This window comes from Podarcis liolepis, assembly GCF_965112155.1.
Source record: "Podarcis liolepis genome assembly, chromosome: 4".
Taxonomy (NCBI): domain Eukaryota; kingdom Metazoa; phylum Chordata; class Lepidosauria; order Squamata; family Lacertidae; genus Podarcis; species Podarcis liolepis.
In genome coordinates, this window is record NC_139558.1 from 72,923,951 (window position 1) to 72,946,347 (window position 22,397).

Sequence of the window (22,397 nt, forward strand, 5' to 3'; positions counted from 1 at the left end):
AGCAAACTCAAAAGGAATGAGTATTACTTCCAGGAAGAGGTATCTGCAAGTGAGGGAGGTAGCACGGCCATATCCCTCTCCCAAACAGTAATCACTGTTTGCTTTGAGTATAGGGATAGTGAACCTGTGGCTCTGAAGAAGTTGCTGGACTACAACTCCCATCCTACACGATCACTGACCTTGCTGTCTGTGGCTGATGGGAGATGGAGTGCAACAACATCTGGAGGGCCTCATATTCCCCATGCCTCACAGAGACATAATGACTTTTCCAAGGTGTGTCAAGTTTCATGGTCAAGTGGGGATTTGAACCCTCTCACCCAACTCTACTACACACTGAATAAATTCAGAGCAAAGGCTCTAAGATATACAGCAGGCATATATGCCTTATTTAGATAAATGGACTCTGGTACAAGGTAAGTAACAAGTCTAACATAGTGCTTACAATCTTCCAGCATTTTAAGAATGCCATTGTGTCCTAAGTCACAACACTAACCTTTTTTTTTTTGCACTAGATTTGTATTTCCTTTAATGCAGTTAGATCGTACTCGATAATAAATAATAATAAACAAAGCAATAACTTTGAAAAATATAAATTTGCAAGATACACTTTGGACAGACAACAAATTATTCTTTATACCGTATTTTTCGCCCTATAAGACGCACTTTTTCCCCTCCAAAAATGAAGGGGAAATGTGTGTGCGTCCTATGGGGCGAATGCAGGCTTTCGCTGAAGCCTGGAGAGCGAGAGGGGTCGGTGCGCACCGACCCCTCTCGCTCTCCAGGCTTCAGGAAGCTATCCCAAGTCTTCCAAGCCCGGCGGGATGTCCCGCGGGCTCGCAAGGCTTGCGGGCAGCAGCCTGCACCCAAAAGCTGGGGACAGCGGGGAGGCGCAGCGCCGCCACCCCGCTATTCCCCGACCTGAACTGGAGGCTGGCGGGGGCAGAAGCAAGCCTGCTTCTCCCCCCCGCCATCCCCACAAGCTCGGGGGATAGGGGGATGGCAGAGCGCCGCCATCCCGCTATTCCCCGACCTGAACTGGAGGCTGGGGGTGGGAGAAGCAAGCCTGCTTCTCCCCCCGCCAGCCCCACAAGCTCGTGGGATAGCGGGCCAAGCTGTCCCTGAAGGCAGAAGAGGGAGACGGAGCACTCCATCTCCCTCTTCTAGCTTGGGATGGTTGCGCAAAGCCTCTGCAAAACATTCTCTTTCTACTTCAAGCAAAGGATAAACGATGCACTAATGGAAGTTTCATAAATTAATGCAGAGTCTTAATGATGTGATAAACAACGCCATTACAATTCAGAAGTGGAAAGAATAGGTGCGAAACCGTAAGAAAACATTTGTGCTGAATTAGATCTCATCTTCCGATTCCTGGTCTCGCTCAGATGTTTTCAATAATCCAATTTCCATGGATGGAGTTTGTTTTAGTTTTGTGCGAACTATCCTGGAGAGGGGGAAAACAAAGCAGAACCATTTGAGCTACATGTTCACCCGGTTAGGTGTCAGGAAATCAACACCTATTTGATATCAAACAACAGAAGAGCCTTTCTGAATGAGAAACTTATATTCCTGGTTTAACTGTTTTCCAATTATATATCCTGATACACTGGCATATATATCTACAGGATCCAACTATTCTAAAATATAGAAGAGTTTTCTCAAGTGCACAAATGAATGAGCTGCCTTCAACAGTATTTGAGGGTCATTTAAAGCAAAATCCATCCCAAAATCATCTATGTCCATGCAGAGAGAGCACTTCCGAAACACTCACATATAGCTTTGCTCTTTTTAAGATATTTGTGTAAAATAGTTAATAACCCCATTATCAGCTCATTCAGGGCACTCAGCTGATTACTAAATGACTTTTCTCCCTGTGGTGTGGGCCAATATAATCTGGTGACATCAGAGACTGGAAATATTTCATTAAAATAAAATATATGTTTCATTTCGTATAATTTTTAATTGAAGTTGGCAATCTTACCTTAGTTGTTTATATATATTTCTGCTTTGCACATGAATTGCAAAGTCACTGTCATATATTCTAAGCTGGGTAGGAATCAAGTGGGGAGCTGCCTATTTTATACGGGATTACCATAATAACAATGTATACCCCAAGTCAACTCACCAATGTTTTGTCACACTTTAAAGTGCTCATGGATGGTGGCTCTACACAATCGTCAGCTATCCCCTCCTCAATCCCCCTGTACCACAACCTGCGCCATTCAGCAGAGTCCCTCAACCCTTGGCAGAGTCCGGAAAATAACCCTCCAGCAATGCAATGGGTGCTGGAAGTCACCTGATCTCTGGTCAGTTGTGTCACTGCTGCTTACAGGGTGCAGAGTGGGAGAGGGAGGGGACTGTGAGGCTAGGATGCATGTGCTCCTGTTGGCCCATTTCCACCATTCTGACCTCATCCCTCACCCTCTACCTCCTGGTAGGCAGTAGTGACGCAACTGACCTGAGGGCCAGTGAGGGGCACCACTCTGCCATTCCTATCCTTTTCAATGGCATTTCTCTGGACCCAACCATATAATATTCTAGGGCTGACATTTCAAATAGATCCATGAGCAAATCGTTCATGCATCTTCCCTGATCTTAAGCTTTGAGAAGAGACAGACTACAGGAAAGAGCCTCACAGAGTTCAACGGACTGCTACCTCTTTCAGAAGAAAAAGAAAGGCACATTGCTACATAAATGACACGGAGGAACTTTGCTTATTTCCTAGCAAGGTTGTGAGAAAACAGCAAAGCTCACTTGGGTTGTGCCAATGGTTGCAGGCTGACATATGGAGGCCATTGCAGTTTCGCATTCCTCCAGAACTGGAGTAGCCAATTTTGCATAGCTGAGAGTTTTCTTATGTTGAACAATGCTCTAGCATTTAGTGGCAAGTTAAATGAAGCTCTTCGGGATTTACTTACCAGCTGATTACAGTGTAATTCAAAGCCATTATTAGAAGTGCAAATGCATAATGCCAGCAATAGCACATGGTGATGAACATGATATTATTGTGGTCCGTTTGGTTCCATTCTGGACCCCCACTTGGAGGATAAAGTACAAATCCAATCTGTGGTGTCAAAAAAAGAACATTTGGCAGATGATGGCTATGTTATTGCAAAAATGTATAAAGTTTTCTTGAAATTTGAAACATAAGAAGAACTAATTAAAGAATGCATGGTCAAATGGGTAAACAAAATTGGTTATAATATACAGATGGAACAGTGAGAGTATATGTGGACTAAAGGGTTAAAATTCACATTGTGTTATGATTTTAAAGAGAAATTTTATAAAATGATGCATAATTGGTCTATATTTTGAAAGATGTAAGACACACACTTATATTTTTATAATAACACCAGCCCAAAGAAAGTAACTTCACAGTTACATTTTTGAAATGCTTCTTAAATAGAAATTTACAAGCAGAAGTAAAAGAAGATAAGTCTCAATCCCAAATCTACAGAGGAACACCCTGGAGAAGAGAATGCATTGGTGAATTCTTCTATGGTACTGAACATATTTACAGTGGTACCTCGGGTTAAGTACTTAATTCATTCTGGAGGTCCGTTCTTAACCTGAAACTGTTCTTAACCTGAAGCACCACTTTAGCTAAAGGGGCCTCCCGCTGCCACCGCACCGCTGGAGCATGATTTCTGTTCTCATCCTGAAGCAAAGTTCTTAACCCAAGCTACTATTTCTGGGTTAGCAGAGTCTGTAACCTGAAGCGTATGTAACCTGAAGCGTATGTAACCTGAGGTACCACTGTATTTAAGCTTATTTATGGAAAGCACTGCAAATGGGAGAGCTGCCTTCCCTTCTGAAACTTGTTCTGCTGTTGTGAACTCTCCCATTCGTCAAACAAACTCTGCACCTTTTCTATTTTTTACCTAGATGTTTTCCTTGTCATAACATATACTCTCAAACAACAGTACTGCGCCTACGGAACTCATAACAAAGTGGCATGTACAAAGCTAAACACAGAAGATTTACAAAACATCAGAGTTCAGAGTTTCATTTAACTCCCTTGCCCTGAGCTTTGAAGCAATAGTGGCTTCAATAATGAGGCAAGATATAATCCATCCCAGAAATATGAAAGTTTGCCAGAATGAGTACCGTAAATTTCGCTCCAAAACACGCACTTTTTTGCTCCGAGAAAGTAAGAGAAAATGCCTGTGCGTGTTATGGAGCGAATGCACAGATCGGAGCCATGGCTGCCATCAGTCAAGCAAAGCGGGAGCCGCTTACACGCTCTACGAGGCTCTCACTTTGCTTTCTTTAAAGCGACCTGGAGCCGGGAGGAGGGAGGGAAGGAGAGCCATAGCAGCAAAGCCGGCAGCAGCCGCTTACACGGGAGGAGGGAGAGACGCTAGCAAAGGTCTGCGCGCTCTCTAACCAGAGCAATGAGGCTGCAGAGGGACGGCAGGAAAGATAAAATTTAAACAACCAGCAGCAAAATAAAACCAACCTCGAGCTCTGAGCCAGCGTAGTGAAAACCAGGAAGTAAAAAAAAAAGGCTGGGGAGGGCATGAGGGAGAGGGGGAAACTTCGCAAATCCCCGCGTCTCAGCTGATCGGCTGGGATGGAGCAGCTTGTTTTCAGGCAGGATAGATTTGAGCATTGTCTGGGTCCTAGTGCCCCTACCTCTTTTTTGTGCTCCATTCTATTGCTGCTGGTGGCTGCTTATCGTTCAGGCTGCAAGGAGGAGCGCTTTTACACAGCTAATGGCGAATCCCCTGGAATCCAAGTCCTCCTCACTTGCTCAAATCTATTCTGCCTCAAACCAAGGAGCGGAAGGAAAAGGCTGCAAACTGTTAAATGGCAAAAACCCAGGCACAGGGCAAATACCTTAAGTATACCTTTAAAGCAACAGTGCTCTTTCCCACCCTCCTCCCCGCGGAAAAGCTCCTTGTCCCTTGAGTTCTTTTCCTTCCCTCCCCACTTAAAACGTGGTTACAAAGCACGGATCCACATGGATCCTCAGGATTTTTGCACTGGGTCACCCCAAATTCACCATCAGATCACATAGCATTTCCATGGCTACAGCCTGCACCAAAAAACACACGCACCCACTGTTTCATGGGGCCGCAATGGCGCAAAAACGTGGTTACAAAGCATGGATCCACATGGATCCTCAGGATTTTTGCATTGGGCTACCCCAAACTCACTGTCAGATCACATGTCTGTGGCCACAGCATGAACCATAAAAATCATACATTCACTGTTTCATTTAGAATATTTTTTCCTTGTTTTCCTCCTCTAAAAACTACGTGCGTGTTATGGTCAGATGCGTGTTATAGAGCGAAAAATACGGTACATTGTTGTGCCACCTCTATTCAATAGGAGAAATGGTTGGTTACAAACAATGCAGCTGTCTGATCTGAAGTGCAGTATTTGAAAGACAAATGAACAGCTCCAAACTTATCCATCTAAGGACCAGCCCTCCCATTTTTCAATCTCATCTTCCAGGCTGCTCCCCCAAGAGTGTCGTTTTACAGCCTTTCATTTTCTCCCCACAAGTATCTCAGACAGGCCAGATCCCTGTTGCAGAGTGGACCAGGCATGGGGCCTGATTTATAGGATCCCTATTGGGTTGGGTGGTCTGACTCCTCCTCTGACTCAGAGGCATGGTGCAGTGGTTAAGAGTCTTGGACCAGGACCTGAGAGACCCCAGTTCAAATCTCCACAGCTGTGAAGCTCACTGGGTAACCTTGGGCCACTCACTGTCTCTCAGCCCAACTAACCCAACAGGGGTTGCTGCGGGGATTAAATGAGGAGGGGGGAAACCATGGGGACCACCTTGAGCTCCTTGGAGAAAAGGTGGGATATAAATGCAATAGTTAAGTACCGTATTTTTTGCTCTATAAGACTCACTTTTTCCCTCCTAAAAAGTAAGGTGAAATGTGTGTGCGTCTTATGGAGCGAATGCAGGCTGCACAGCTATCCCAGAAGCCAGAACAGCAAGAGGGATTGCTGCTTTCACTGCGCAGCGATCCCTCTTGCTGTTCTGGCTTCTGAGAGTCAGAATATTTTTTTTCCTTGTTTTCCTCCTCCAAAAACTAGGTGCGTCTTATGGTCTTGTGCGTCTTATAGAGCAAAAAATACGGTATGTTTCTGTTGAATGCAGGCATGAGAAAGAAGGCTCTCCTGTGAAGGCAGAAGATGATGAATGAAGAGGAAGGTGGTGGCAGCCTTCCTCTGTTGAGTACCAGGCAGCCATCAATGTAATAAAGCACAACGCCCCAGTGTGACATAATCAGCTCCAATTTCAAGGGTGACTGCCTGGTAATTAGAGGAACACCAGAAGATGGTTGGTAGGGCAATGGTATCAGCTCCCTAAGGATATTGCTGGCTGCTGCTGGGCCTGAAATCAAAGTTTTCCTGGGAATTAACTGATTACGAAGGCAGGAAACACAGACTCGCTCACCTGCCAGAACCAGCTCCCCTGCAGTATACAAAGACTGGTTCGGAACATCTCAAGGAAAATGACGCCATGGAAGAAGACCTCCAAGAAGATGCAAGCAGCTCCTCCAAAGACGGCCACTACAAGTAACTGATGAACATGGAAATCTAACATAGGTCGCCCGTGGATGTGGAAATTAAAGAGAAATCCTGGTGACAAAGAAATGAGAGGGTCTACTTTTGCTTCACGTATTAATTTACTGAACAAATTTTCTGTTACAAACCGTAATATTTTGGTTTTGTTTCAAGTAACCTATGTCTATACGCATGCATTATTTTAGAAAAGTCAAGAAGTGCTCAGGTACCTAGAATTTCAGCAGGGAGAATCCAATATCCCACCTCCCTTGGATACTAGAGGGAGATAGCTCAGGACTCCACAAGTCTGCGGTGCTCAGGGCCAAAATAGAAACTAGATGGGATACTAATTAGCAACCATGTCAGGTTCATGCTCCCTCTCTGTAACTAATAATAGGTGTTGGGGACTATTTTAACTGGCAACACAGAGCAAAGCAGTCCAGTGGGGAAGCGATTTTTATCAGGACTTGGGCAAGAGACGAAAAAATTAAATCTTCCCTCCATATGCTCGACACCCCCCCAAACCCCCAGTTATGACAGGAGTAGGGGGAAGTATGAACGTGAATCCCACTATGAAAGTTTTAATGTACACGTTTTCCTTCTATTTATTTGCTGAAAGATTTATATTCTGCTTTAAAGGGCAAGACTCATCACAAGGCAGATTACAGAACACCAGCAGCAAACAGATCAATAAAATGTGGACAAAAATATTGGTTGTGTCCCCCCAAAGGTATTGTTCTTATTATATTTGTATACATAATTTACATTAAATGCTGAGGTATTTTCATTTCACAAACAAAAATGCATGTACATATATGTGCTTTCCTATTTTTTAAATATTTTGGAAATATGGTAACCCGAAAGTACATGCTTCTGTGATCCTAAACATATTGTTAACGCAAAGCAGAGAGCCACACTCATCAATAAGTGTGTTATGTTTGGGATCGCAGTATACACTGTGGTGTCTGCTTAATTAACTTAAATATAAGGAGCCTTTAACCCTACTTCAAACCCCAAATCTTTAACTCTTCTATTCTTCCTTTAGTCTGCCTAATACAGTAAAGATAGAAAGTTCATTCTTCAGCTCCATTAATTCTCATTCTTGACCTTTCCTTCAGCCTCTCTTTGTCGCACCCTTTCATACATGACTATATGATGTAATTTTTCTAATGCAGCTTTTACCAACCTAGGGCAAAGCAGGGTTTATTGGGTGTTGCAGTCCAAAACATCTGGAGGGCACCAGGTTGGCGAGCACTGCTCTAATGGATAACCTTTTATCTTCTCATTTTTGTGTTAAGAGTTCAGAGAAGATTTTCCTCCATTAACAGTATGATACAGTCAACTCACCTTCCACAAAAACAGCAATCGAAAGCATCAACCTGTCCAAGGCTACTGGCAACACATTAGTGCTGTGCACCACAATGTCTACCAGCCCTGAGATGCCAAAGAAAAGATACATGGTTGCATGCTGCCAGTTCATTAGGTGATCCCATTGTTTCTCTTCATAATTATACAACTTCAGATGTGGCCCATCAGGAACAAACTGTTCGGCGATCATACCTGTGTGTGAAACAATGGCACACTGTGTCAAGAACCTTCTTATTCAGTTGCCTGATTAAAGACTAGTTAAAGCCTTTTAGCATCACTGTGGTAATGGCAGCCTTTCTCCTTGCTTATTTTGCATCAGCTGAAAATTCAGGTCAGTCCTTTATGCATACCTCTTGGTCTAGTCAATGCTACTGCCCACAACTCCATTTCATATCTTCTTTCTTTAGCACTATTAAGCATCTGGAACCACAGCTATGAACCCCAAAAGGAAACTTGACACCATCCTGGTAATGGACTGATTGAGAGCCAATGACCTTGAAGCTCAATCCACACAAGACTGGGGCACTGTTAGTGGGTGGTTCCCTAGACTGGATGGATGGGAGGCTGCCTGCTCTTGATGGGGTTCCACTCCCTCTGAAGGAATGGGTACACAGAATGGATCCACTGCCGTTGTTTGAGGCTCAGGGGGCCTCGGTAGCAAAAAGTGCCTCCCATCAGCTTCGGCTGGTGGCCCAGCTACACCCCTATCTGGACAGGGATAGCCTAACATCAGTTGTCTATGGTGTGGTAACTTCCAGGTTAGATTACTGGATCATGATGAAGGCAGTTCAGAAACTTCAGCAGGTACAGAATTCAGCGACCAGGTTGATCACCAGGGCAAGACAGTTGGAGCACATTGCGTCAATCTTGGCCCAACTGCATTGGCTGCCAGTATCCGGGTTCAATTTAAAGTGCTGGTTTTGACCTATAAAACCTTAAATAGCTCAGGACCGTAATACCTCAAAGACCATCATATAAACCGACCCAGAGACTGGGCAGAGGAGGAATGGTGGAGACCTCATCCAGAGAGGAGGAAGAGGAAGACAATAGAGATTTACAACAGGGGTTTGCGGGAGGTCATAACTCAGAGGCAGATGAGGGGGGGAGTTGGAAAATCATGGGAGAGCCAAAGCAGAAGTTGGCTGACACATTGTCCCTAGAAAGCATTCCAGACTGTCCATCTCCCAGAACCTGGCAAACCTTAAAAGTAGGAGAACAAAGAGCTCAAAGGCAGAGGGCACCCATAGAGGAGGCAATGAGAATGATGAATGAGAAAGTGGGAGAGACCAGGAGTGGAGATTCACTTGGGACAATGCCATTATCCAAGCGGCTGGGTTCTATAGCCTCTCTCTGTAGAGTTTGCAATAAAGGAAGACTGTAAGAAACTTTTCCTTGTCTTTATACTTTCCTGGGCAACCAGCCAGGAGCCACTGACAGCACCCTGACACAGTGTCATCATCAGACGAGGCCTTTCTTTGTGTGGCTCCTCCATGTGAGGTCTGGTGGGCAGAAATATGAGAGTGGGCCATTTCTGTGGAAGCCCTCCACTTGTGGAATGCTCTCCCCAGGGAGGCTCACTTTAAACATGGGACCTTCTACACAGAAAAAAGATCCCCTGCCACTAAGCTATGACCCTTCTCCCATTCAATGACAGACAGAATCCACACTACAATTTGTTTTACCATTAATGCATATTGTTTTAAAAATAATCATGGTTTGTATTGTTATTCATGAAGACCCAAACATCCTCAGTCCTAACTATTTTCAACTTACCAATTAGGGCAAAGGAGGCTTTGGCTATGCCTTCTGCTATTTCTAAGTGATGAAATCCTGCCTTGGAACCAATGGAAGCGTTATTTTTCCTTCGACAGAGGTACTTCAGTGGATATTTCACAGACCACCACAGGCCAAAGATAAGCAAGAAACTTCCAGGAAGTGCATGACCTTTAAAATTTCCCATCTTTTCCTACTGCACAAAAAGATACGGTCAAAGAGTGTTCTTTAGTAAAGCGTTCCTGGAAGAAACCCGTTACTTGTGGCTCTAATCTTAAGTTTCAGTCTCCATATAAATATATACCTGCAGGAGGTGGCTTTACAACATTTGCTTGTCACGTGGATCCTCATTATGTTGGACAGATGCAGCCTTGGGGATGGTGGGGAGCCTAGTGTTATAATGCTTGGACGATCTGAGCTCTCCTTTAGAGCAGGGTTGGGGAACCAGATGTGGCTGGGTCTCCTACTCTCACCAGCCCAAGTCAGCATAGCCAGTGCTAGACTGCAAGTCCTAGAACACCTGGAGAGCCACAGGTTCTCCACCCTTAGAATAACAGAATTGTAGAGCTGGAAGGGAACCCAAGGGTGATCTACTCCAACCCCTGCAATGCAGGAATCTCAGCTTGTATTAAAAGATATGTGCATATGCACTTCTCATTGAAACAGTCTGATTCCAGATTCCTTTCCACCCCTCCTCAACGCTGCGATCCAAATTCCCTTTGTACCAGGCTCGGTTTTGTATTTTATTTTCATAGCCAGAGCCCCTGTCAGTCTCGCCTGGCCTACAGAAAGCCCTAGACTGGTGCAGCTATTTGCCGGCCCCACCACCTTCAGCTGCTATAAGCAGCAGGGCTGTGGATGCTGTGGTGCAATACCCCGGCTGGATCTCCCTTCAGCAGGCCGTGCTCACAACTCGGCCCAGGGACCCCCAGCAGTGGATCTCCGACTCAGCTGAAGAATCCGGCAACAAGCCCCCTCCTCCCCAATCGCTCCGCCGAAATACGCTCCAAAACCCCCCAGATAGGCCGCCGGCCGCAAAGTCTAGTGGCCCCCTGAGCGAGGGTCTCTCCCCAACACCGCCACCTCGAACTGCGTTCTCCCGGCTACCCGAGCGAACCAGCCGCAGGACCCCGGTATGGGCCCCCCAATATTTTTTATAAGTCAGCGCCCCTGACCTTAGAAGATGTCAGACTCAAAATGGCAGACAACAAAAGTGCTTTTTAAGGAACTGATGACTCCAGTAAGTCTCTCAGACTTTCCTTCTCATTTTCTGGCTATCCAAGCAGGTTTGTAAATATTGGCAGAACCTTACAGTACAGGCATCTTTAAAAACAGAATGTGCTGTGTTAAATCACTGTAGAACAGAAATAATGAGGGGTTTTGTTTTGAAATAATTTTCCTCTTAGATATGGAGCCAAAACTGAATTGGGGAAAAATATTGTATGGAATAATATTGTCTTCTGACAAATAAATGTTATCTATCTAAAAATAGTGTGTGTGTTTCTTCTAACACCATTGATAAAAGGTTACTGTGAAACATATATTTTACAGTAACCTTTCCTTAGGAGAAAAAGAATCACTATTTTGGGGGAAATATGTTTATCAATGTTTGACTTGTCTCCAAGTCAAACACTGGAACAAACTTTTGTGACTGTTCATAAATGTTTCACAATCCTTATTCATTGAAATCAGGAAGCGGGGTAGGGCGGTGGTTAAAAGAATAAGCTGAAACTCAGATCAGCAAGAAATTCACCAAGTGATTTTATGTTAGGTAGTATTTCTCAGCAGAATTCCCAATTATTTTATGATCATACTGGCTTGTCCTTCAGAGTTGTTGCATGAACTGATCTTTATATTACCTAGGACAGGAGTGGGGAACCCTGAGCCCACCAGCCAAATGCGGCCCTCCATGTCTCTCCGCTTGGCCCTCGGGATTCTCCCCAAACCACACCTTCTCTCCCAGGCCAGACTTTCCACCTTTCTCAAATGCTTTTGACAAGCTGAATTCCGATAATGTCTCCTGCTTGCCTGCATAGAGAATACAAAGGAGTGTGTGCGTGTGTGTGTGTGTGTGTGTGTGCAGAAACTACCCTGCTGTGCAAATGTAAAATTAGCATTTATTGCTCCACCCACTTTTGCCTCTAGCCCCCCCCCCATTTGCACATGGCCCCCTGAAGGGAATGTGGTTGTCAGCTGGAAAAGGTCCCTCACCTCTGCCCTGACTACATCCCTGTGGTTGGACAAAACTCGTTCTGTATGGGGACTAGGACCACTGGAGGAAATGCAGGGAAGCATTGGGGTGTCGATAGAAATTCCGTATCCATGTTTTATCACGTTCAGGACCAGCAATCCATGGTTGCGTGCTGTAACACGTGAACAAATCTTGAAGATGACCCCAACCTTACTGTATTCAGTTTCCTTGGTGTGGGACTTGGTATTCTCCATGGTATTCTGGAACCTATCTGGATGCTGCTTCTCAGGGTATTTAGGTTTGTGCCATTGATGTTTTGTCTATAATTTCTGGATTTCCCCTTGGTATTGGAAATTCCGAAAGGACTGGTATAGAGAATAAGGTGTGTCACTTTGAATACTTTCCCCCCTCTGTCTGTGTGATGAGCACCTTCCTCTTGTCTCAGACTCTATTAGGATATCCTTCAATGCATCATCTCTGAATACACTTTGAATGGGGTGTGTGCTTCTCAGTGTTTCAGCTACAGAGCCTGGCATGCCACCATTTTTGTATCTATCGCATGAGCGGCGAACTGAATCATATCCAAGGTTGTCTCTGCAATAAACGTTGCTGACTTTATTAACTTATAGGGTGTTTTGTCTCACCCTGTTTTGAACTTGCGGTGCATTTTTTGTAAGATCCTCCAGGCAGGTAATGGATGTTCTTATGGAATCTAAAGATGTGCAAGACGCACACATGGAGAGGCCAGTCACGCTGTGGACCTTCTTAAGAAGAAGTCAATGGATCATCTTTAATGGGTCTAAGGTACAAAATGTTATTAGCCAGTGGAACTGACTTCCTACATTCCTACAGCAGAGAATGATGCAGCTTTAATTTGAGCAATTATCTCTATTAACTAGACGCCTATAGCAGAGGCACCCTATGTACTCTCTTTCAAATCAGAACCAGTGAAGGACCAGGAGCACAGCCTGGGAGTCATTTTGGGCTCACAGCTGTCCATGGAGGCGCAGGTTAATTCTGTGTCCAGGGCAGCTTTCTACCAGCTCCATCTGGTACGCAGACTAAGACCCTACCTGCCCACAGACTGTCTCGCCAGAGTGGTGCATGCTCTAGTTATCTCCCGCTTGGACTACTGCAGTGCACTCTACATGGGGCTACCTTTGAAGGTGACCCGGAAACTGCAATTAATCCAGAATGCGGCAGCTAGACTGGTGACTGGGAGCAGCCGCCGAGACCACATAACACCGGTCTTGAAAGACCTACATTGGCTCCCAGTATGTCTCCGAGCAGAAGTGTTGGTGCTGACCTTTAAAGCCCTAAATGGCCTTGGCCCAGTATACCTGAAGGAGCGTCTCTACCCCCATCATTCTGCTCGGACACTAAAGGCCTTCTGGCGGTTCCCTCATTGCAAGAAGCCAAGTTACAAGGAACCAGGCAGAGGGCCTTTTCAGTAGTGGCACCTGTGTCGCGTATTCCACGCGCCGTTTTCAGCGAAACACTGAGAGTTCCAGGTTTTTCAGTGCAGTCCTTTTTAATGTGAGCTATATACAGGCATTTACAAAAGAAACAGTCCATACAGAGTACTTACAAACGAATACTCTCCACCACAGCACCACCACACTACAGCACAACCACCACACCCCCTGTTAAACAGGCTTTCCTTTTTAAAACAGGTGATAGCCAATTACACTAATCACACTCCTGCTGAGTCACTCTGACCCAGCAGAGTATTGCATCACCCTGTTGAAGCCTGCAGACTTATCCAGTATCCTGCGAATCCCAACACTCCTCCTTAAGTCAAAGGCTTGAGACCCAATAATTCTCTTAAGTCTCGAAATTTAGGAGCATCCAAACATTTTGTATACAAATCTGCCACATTACATTTTGTGTTACAGTGCTGTACCTTTAACACATTTCTTTCCAAAGCATTTTTCACATTTCCGTATCTTATCGCAATATGTTTACTCTTGCTTTTAAAGTTCTGTTGGTTGGCAAGCTGTTGTGCAGCCATGTTGTCACTTAGCACAGTGATTGGCATTTCAGAAGGTATTCCAAGCTCTTTTGTTAGGCAAGTAAACCACTCTATTTGTGATACACATTCTCAGCTTATGGCTGAGTACTCTGCTTCACAAGTACTTGTGGCAACAAATGTTTGTTTCTGGGATTTCCACTGAACCAGGGCATTTCCAATATATATGGCATAGCCAGTGGTAGACTTTCCATTTTCTCTGTCTCCCCAGCTGACATCAGCGTATGCCTACACTTGCTGATCATGTCCTGTATCCAGCACCAGTTTGTAATCTTTTGTGCCTTTCAGATACCTTAGGATTCTTTTAAGTGCTACCCAATCTCTCTGAGCCGGGTCTGCACTTCTTTGGCTTAACATGTGCACTGCCAATGTTATGTCGGGTCTTGTCCAACAACTTAAATATAACAGAGAACCCAACAGAGAATGAAACACTGTTGCATTCTCACATTTTTGCCCTTCTGGTTCATTTTTGTACTGGGTAGTTATGGGAGTGTCAACCTCATTTGCCCTCTCCATTCCATAGGTCTTCTGTAACTTTTCGATTTTTTCCTTCTGACTCAGAGAGTAAACGCCCTCTTCATTTCTCTGAACCTCTACTCCTAAGTAATTCTGAATCTCTCCCAAATACTTCAGTTTGTATTTGTTACCTAGGCTGTTTATAAACCAAGACACTTGCTTTTGTGCAGTTGTTATTAGACAGATATCATCAACATACAAAAGTAAATAACAAACACTTCCTTGCACCATTGCTGAATATAAACAGGAATCAGCCAGGCTTTGTTTGAATCCCATCTTTTTCAAAGTTGTGTCTATGCATTCATGCCATAGACGTGCACTTTGGTGTAAACCGTATAGTGCCCTTTGCAGCTTTAACACCATGCTGTCTTTTTCTAGCTCATAACCTGGTATTTGCTGTAAATATACCTCGGCGTCAATAGGAGCATTTAAATATGCTGAGGCAACATCAAAATGATTAACTTTTAACCCTCTCAGACTTGCCATTGCTAAAACTGATTTTACTGTTTCAGCCTTTGCTGTTGGGGCAAACACTTCATCATAATGTATCATTTTCTTAAATGTTGCAAACTGGGACATTTGTTATAGAGAATTTTATAGGGTATGTCATCTAGTACCCTTGACCACAAGCGATTCCCAATATAATTCGCAGTCTTAATACTTTCAGCCCAGTACTTAATTGGAAGATTTGCATCTGCTAACAATGCTTTCATTTGTGTCTGCAAGAGACCTCCCCTACGCTCTGCTACTCCGTTCTCCTGAGGCGTGGCCACATTGGTAAGCCTATGTTTAATCCCTTGGGAACGCAACCAGTTTCTTAGGGAGCTTGCCATAAACTCCCCTCCCCTGTCTGATTGAATAGAGGACACCTTTTCACCAAGTTGCATTTCTACCTTTCTTACCCAGAACCTCAAAGTTTGGGCAACGTCAGAATTTTGCTTTAATGGATAGACCCAGCCAAATCTAGAAAAATCATCCACTAGGATCAAACAGTACTTGTTGTGGGAGACACTTGGTGGAAAAGGGCCAGTTACATCAGCATGAATCAACTCCAGTGGTTTTTTGGTTTCTCTCTGGCTTGCTCTTGCTACTGGGCAAGCCCTGCTTTTAACCTCCTTGCAGATTTTGCAGTCTAAGTAATTATCACAACTTTTTATGTTTTTCATCCCCCCACACAACTACAATGTTTTGTTTAGCACCTTATAGCTAGCATGAGCCAGACGCCTGTGCAGGAGATGAATACACATATCATGGGTCGGGACATTTTGCACATTTGCAACCTTAGATTCACACTGCAGTACATACATATTAGTTCTAAGGCTAGCATTTGCCAACACTGCCCCATTTTGCTTTATCTGGCACTGATCTCCCACAAAATTTACTTCAAAGCCTGCTTTTGCCAAATCAGGAATGCTCAGGAGATTGTTTTGCAAATTAGGCACACACAACACATTCCTGAATGTGTGTCCCAGCTGTGGGAACACAACCTCCCCATCACAAACCACATTAGCTTTCTGGCCCGTAGCAAGACTTACATGTTTTTTGTTTGAAGCCCTAGCATCAGTTAGCAATCCTTTTCTTTTACAAAAGGTTTGAGAAGCTCCACTGTCCAGAGCCCACAGCTCCTCATTTTCTTGACCATCTGCAGACACCCAAGCGGTAGACTCCCTCTGCTGCCACTTGTGCTTCCGCTGTTTTTGTTGTTTTCTCGGGCAGTCCCGCAGCAGATGTCCACTGGACTTGCAGCAAAAACACCTTTTTACTTTGTTGACCACCGGCTGGCCTGCAGCAGCTCCTCCTGGCTGTTTCTCCAGCTCCCGACACCTCTGCTCTTCCCGGCTGTTCTTCCCTCTGGGATGCTCCAACAGCTGGGCTGAGGTCATCTTTCGCTCTGCACGCCTGTCCTCCTCTGCATACAACCGTCCGGTCACGTATTCCAGAGTCAGCTTATCAGTCTCTACAGACTCGAGGGAGTTGACCAGCATATCATAGCTGTCATCAAGGGAACTTAGGACTATAAAGACTTTGTCCTCTTCCCCCACAGGCCTCCCTCTTAAGGCTAGCTCCTGGAAACAGCCTGTTAGGAATTTTAGGTGGTTTACCAGGGAGTCCCCCGGTTTCTTCCGACACCGGTACAGTCTCCTGGTCAGTGTTATCAGTGAGCCAGCTGTCTTCCGCACATGGACAGCCTTGAGCGCATTCCACGCCTCACTTGCCGTCACCTTATCAGCTACATAGACTAGCTGGCTGTCGTCCACTCCAAGGATGATCATAGCCAAAGCTTTCTCATCCTTTTCATCCTCCTCAGGGGGCTGTGGTGGCTCTTCCACCACTTTCCACAGGCCCTCACACTTGAGGAAGTGTTGCATGCGGACTGACCAGATGCTGTAGTTCGTGGCCGTCAGCTTCTCCAGCAACACGCCAGTTCTGGACTGCTCCATCCCTGCAGCTCACCTCCAGCACCCACGGCTAGATAACTGCCACCTGTACTCTTGCGCAGCGGAAGCGTGCTGGGCCCATAACCCTGTCGCGTATTCCACGCGGCGTTTTCAGCGAAACACTAAGAGTTCCAGGTTTTTCAGTGCAGTCCTTTTTAATGTGAGCTATATACAGGCATTTACAAAAGAAACAGTCCATACAGAGTACTTACAAACGAATACTCTCCACCACAGCACCACCACACCCCCTGTTAAACAGGCTTTCCTTTTTAAAACAGGTGATAGCCAATTACACTAATCACACTCCTTCTGAGTCACTCTGACCCAGCAGAGTATTGCATCATCCTGTTGAAGCCTGCAGACTTATCCAGTATCCTGCGAATCCCAACAACCTGCCCTGCGGAACGCCCTCCCATCAGATGTCAAAGAGAACTACCAGACTTTTAGAAGACATCAGAGGGCAGCCCTCTTTAGGGAAGCTTTTAATGTTTAATAGACTACTGTATTTTAATACTTTTTTGGAAGCCGCCCAGAGTGGCTGGGGAAACCTAGCCAGATGGGCAGGATATACCGGTAAATAATAATTGTTGTTGTTGTTGGTCAGCAGTTAAAGAGAGCTATTTGTTTTATTTCATTAACTTCCACTTGTGTGCATACTGCTTGTGCAGCTGAGTTTCAATGCTCTTTCCAGGGTGGACAAAAAGAAATGATTAATTTTTTAAAAAATAAAATGATTTTTTAATTATTATTTAAATCGGATTTTTTTGGATTTAAATTGGATTTTTAAAATAAAACACTTTTGGAGGAAAATTCTTTCTAAAGACAGTTTTCTATTTAAGTTACATTATAGTCCAAAGGCTATTCATCAGGGAATAAAAATTTGTTTTAACTTTTTCATGTGTGCTAAAACTCAGTCTAAGGTGTGTGGGGGTTTTTAAAAAATCGTTTAACCACATCAGTTAACAAACATGGATACATATGCTATAATGTTATTGTTTTAGTTAAATAAATGGTTTAAATTGTTATTAAGGAAATGGTTATTTTTCTCCTTCCAGCAGCAGAAAAGTTGTCTAAATATAAGCAATCATTTCATAATGATCTGTCTACGTATTTCTAATAGTATAACCAAATCAGTAATTTTTGATATAATTGTAAAAGCTAGTCTGAAAATTTATTATTCCAAAAATGAAACCTTCATCTGGTTGTAAATATTAAGATTATACTAGCAAGTATGAGTCTTTCTGTTAAAAAAATGATTTAAATCAAGTCTTACTGACTAGTGATTTAAATCATGATTTAAATCGTGATTTAAATCAATTTGATTTCAATCAAATCCACCCCGGCTCTTTCTTTTTCTTTGCAGAGTTACCCTGCTCAAGATTCCACTGTTGGCAATTTCTGCTGTTTCATTGCTGTTGCAAAGGCGGAAAACGATAGTCTGCATGTGCACACTTACCAGATACACAGGAAGGAGGCACACTGCAAGCTTTTAAACAAATGTTGAAATTTGCAAGAGGCTGGGTTGCTTGACAGGAAGCCACATGTGCCTCTGATGACAGAGGAGTAAGACCTAAGGTAACCAAATATCAACACATGAGAAGCATGTAATGACTCTCTTGAAAAAGGCAATGGGAAGGTTTGACTTCTTGGGGAAATTTGACTTCTTGCACAGAGCCATCACTTCATTCTTCCTCTTCTACCACATGGAACTCTGTTGGGTATGAAGTACTAGCCTGCAACTGAAGCAAACTATCCCCATTCCCATCAGCACTGTCTAGAGAAATCTAGAATGGAGTAAGAGACTCGGTGCCCCCAGTAGGGAGAATTGTAGCATGTGGCGCATTATGGCTGGAGAGCTGCTTATGCATCACGGGGTGTCCTTGTATTGGAGATGATAAATGGGCTTAGTTAATAAGAACTTCTTTAATCTGTTCCAGAACTTGAAGAGAGAATAAGGAGCCCCTTGCATTGTCCAGTTGCATATTTAAGCGGAGACGCCGTAGCATATCCTGTCTTGTTGAACCTGCCTTAAGCAGAGGATTGGTTCAGCTAGACATGGGCCAGGCAGTAGACAAATCTACAACAATTGGTGATATCTCAGGAATTTTCAGTAGATTGGCAAGGGGTTTCGGATTCCCATTAGTTTAACAATGGCAACAACAAAATGGCCCCCTACACACATGCTGAAAAGCTTTAAGAATCCTTGATCTGCAGAAACTCTGGGGTCAATTTTGCATGTCACCCCTAGGCAGCTGCCCACCCCAATCAAGTAAATAAAAATACTTAAGTAACTGAACAATCACATTGCAGTTAGCTTGGTTCTGCACACACCCCCAACATAAATCCTGCGCCCCCAGCATAAATCCTGGCTATGCCCAGGCCCCTAAGCCACCATTTTGCAGCTGCCCACACCTGGAGCAGATGAACTGAAAGATCCCTTCCACAATTCAATAATTCTCCATCCACAGTAAAATATGCAACAGCATTCCTTAGGGGCTGGTGTACATAACAAGGACATGACCCAGAAGGCCTACATTACTTAGTACTTCCATTAATTTATCCCTTGAATTAGACAGCCATCTTTCATCTTACAGACTTTGTTCACCATTTTCTCTACCACCTGAAATATCTGAATCATATTGGGCAGCATGGCTGTGGCAGCGACGATTCTGTCTTAGGGAACTAAGTTGTAGCAGCTTTTCTTGACTTCCATGACTTACTTTTATGAACTTCATAAGGGAAACATTGGTTTGCAGAATCACCTTTGATATAGAAAGCATGCTTTATAGGTTAAGATTTAATAACAGTAACAAAAAAAACTATGTTGAAATATCCTATTGTGGTGCGATAATATTTTGGGGTCATATTTTCAATTGGAAAAAAGGTGTTTCCAATTACTCTTGGGAGCATTCCTGTGTGTCATAACAACCCAGGCTAGCATATAAAGGAACAAGCTATAGACCTGTATCTAATATTTTGTGACATGCTGTATTGTATTTACACATAGATCAGTTGCCATCAACACTTGACTCATGCTGAAAATATCTGCAGTGCTACCAGAATAATGAAATGTGTTGGGGGTTTTTTAAAAAATGGTTAGATCACATCCTTGTTGTTGTTGTTGGGGGGGAAAAACCCATACGGGTCTTGAAGGCAAAGGAGCAACTAAAACACGTTAGTTAATCTTCAACAAGTTTCCCTATTTATTTAGGCACACTGAGTGTTTCCCACCAAGCCCCACAATATATAAAGAATAGAAGGCAGGCCAAATAACAGCAAATATGAAAAAACTATTCTATACACCACTCTCCCTCGATTCCGCAAACTCCGGTGTAGCGGGGGAGTCGACTTTCCAGGAGCCACAGAAAAAAAGACAGCAGCCGGCGGGAAGTTCTCCTGCACAGTCCCCAACAAACTGCGCCCAAGGTGCGAGAAAGGCGTTTAACATTCATTCCGAAAGGACTTGCGCAGGAGAACGTCCCGCTAGAATGTGAGAAAGGCTTGAGCTGAAAGCTTCCAGCGAGAGATGCTCAAAGACGTGTGTCGACGTCTGCAAATCACATATAAATGCTTTTCCTACTCTGAACTCCATGGGAATCCAGTTATTCCCAGGTAAGCGCAGTTATGCCCGAGTAACGCTAAACTCAGGAAATGAGACTTTTGCGGCGTGAACGTGCTCAGGATCGGGCAGCGAGCAGACGGGAGAGATCCACTCCGGAGCAGACGGGAGATCCACTCCGGAGCAGATGGTAGAGATCCACTCCGGAGCAGACGGGAGAGATCCACTCCGGAGCAGATGGGAGAGATCCACTCCGGAGCAGACAGGAGAGATCCACTCCGGAGCAGATGGGAGAGATCCACTCCCTCAAATCTGTGGGAACGGGGGGGGGGGGAGAGAGAGAGAGAGAGAACCACGCAAATACAGGGGCTAAAGCTTACCGAACTTGGTCTGCTTCTTTCCAACTTTTTTTTTGCAAAATGATCCTTATTGTCCCAATTGGGAACTTTTGAGAATCATTTAACCCGCGGCGCTCCGGCGACTTTCAAGGATGCGGACGTGTGGGTGACCTCATCCCTCCTCAGCAGCAGCTACGAAAGGCTGGAGGCGATCGTCGTCCGGGAAAGATGCATCCGCGCGGCGGCTCCTCCCCGCTCCCATCCCGCCTCCTCCCGCTGCCCAGAGTTGCGCCTCTTCGGGCCAGTGGCGCCGCTGGGACAATCAAGCCGGCGCCTTCTCCCTCTCTCCTCCGCGCCCGCCTCCCCAGCCGCGTCCCATTGGCCCCTTCTACCCCCTCTCGCCTGCGGATGGGCTGGAGGAGACGTCCGTCTGCGAGAGAGTTCCCCGCCTCCCTGCAGCCGCCCTCTGCTGGGGTAAGAGGGGCACTGCCTCAGGGGCTGCAGTGATGTGGCACTGAGGGGAGGTGGCCAAAGGCAGGGAAGGGGAGAGACTGTCCCACAGGCGAGATGGGCACAACTGGCGCCCACTGGCCCGATTGGGAGTCACGGAGGACTGCTGCCTTGGGAGGAGAAAACGAGGGGTGCTCTCCTACCAAGAGTCAAGCGAAGATGTTCTCTCCCTCGTTGTGGGCACTTTTGGGAGTCCCAGAAGAACAGCCATTTATTTCCTTTGTAGGAACTCCTGCTGGTCTTAAGAAATTGAGAGAGAGAAAGCACAGCCCTCTGGATTTTTCAGGAGGACCCTTTAAGCAGCAATCGTTTGGCAAACTTCCCTGGCCTGATAGATGCAAATTCAATTCCTTTACTGTATTTGGTTCCAGTTATTACTAAAAGGCTTTTGTTTTTGCAGAGCTGCACAGCCCCAAAAGGAAGAAGACCCCATTAAAATTGGCCCTTATTCTCCAGCACAGGGAAAGGGTGACCTCTTCTCTCTTCTTGAATCCATCATCCTCAGAGGCTTCTGTTTCCTGGTTGTAATTAGAATTTTTTAAAAAAATATTTTTTATTAAATTTTCCATTTTAACAATCCAATCAAATCACATTAAATATTCCAAATTATACAAATACATATCATATAGTCCAAATATTCTGCCAAATTCTAGTTTTTTGTTGGGACTTCCCATGCTTCAAGTTCGGTGGGGCTCTGATCATCTTATATCTCCACTGCCTTGAGTTTCCAATAGTTCTTTTAAATCTTCCTGTTGATACCCTTCCTTCTTTCATGGCCTCTGAGTTGTTTCCACAGGCGAGTTGAAGTAAGCAATGATGTGCTTCTCTGTGAAACTGGTATGCTTGACTCTCCTATTGCAGCTGGTAAGCCTATTGTTTGCGCACTTCTTCTTCCCCCTCCTCTTCCTCTTCTTCTTTTTTGTAAAAGAGTAGTTTTTAAAGAGAAACAATAGAAAAGCAAAACGGGGAACAGAAAACCAGGAAAGCCATACATCTCTGTGCCATCTGATAAACATCAGTGTGCTACAAACGATAGGCAAACAAATGTTTGGCATTTTACAATGTTAAGATTTCACACAATGGTGGGGGTAGGGAGCAGGAAAAGTCATCATTGCTGGCATAGAATCACAGAATTCTAGAGTTGGAAGGT

At 44.6% G+C, this 22,397-nt stretch overlaps 1 protein-coding gene across 1 annotated transcript; it reads right to left on the reverse strand.

The window, feature by feature from the left end:
- Positions 1-1,195: 1,195 nt before the first annotated feature.
- Positions 1,196-22,118, reverse strand: LOC310705897 (transmembrane protein 45B-like). Its single transcript, XM_083500818.1, has 6 exons — positions 20,780-22,118; positions 9,667-9,862; positions 7,873-8,085; positions 6,416-6,600; positions 2,916-3,061; positions 1,196-1,441 (listed from the first exon to the last, which is right to left on the reverse strand). Exons 2-6 carry the CDS (start codon positions 9,851-9,853, stop codon positions 1,348-1,350), a joined length of 825 nt encoding a protein of 274 aa, XP_083356944.1. The 5' UTR covers positions 9,854-9,862; positions 20,780-22,118; the 3' UTR covers positions 1,196-1,347.
- Between the last annotated feature and the right edge of the window lie 279 nt (positions 22,119-22,397).

Excerpts from the sequence above, each read along its gene's own strand:
- LOC310705897 (XM_083500818.1), bottom strand. The coding sequence starts at position 9,853 with ATGGGAAATTTTAAAGGTCATGCACTTCCTGGAAGTTTCTTGCTTATC. Across the intron at positions 8,086-9,666 it reads AGCCTCCTTTGCCCTAATTG|GTATGATCGCCGAACAGTTT; the intron begins GTAAGTTGAAAA and ends TTTCACACACAG. Across the intron at positions 6,601-7,872 it reads GATTGCTGTTTTTGTGGAAG|GATTTCTCTTTAATTTCCAC; the intron begins GTGAGTTGACTG and ends CTTTGTCACCAG.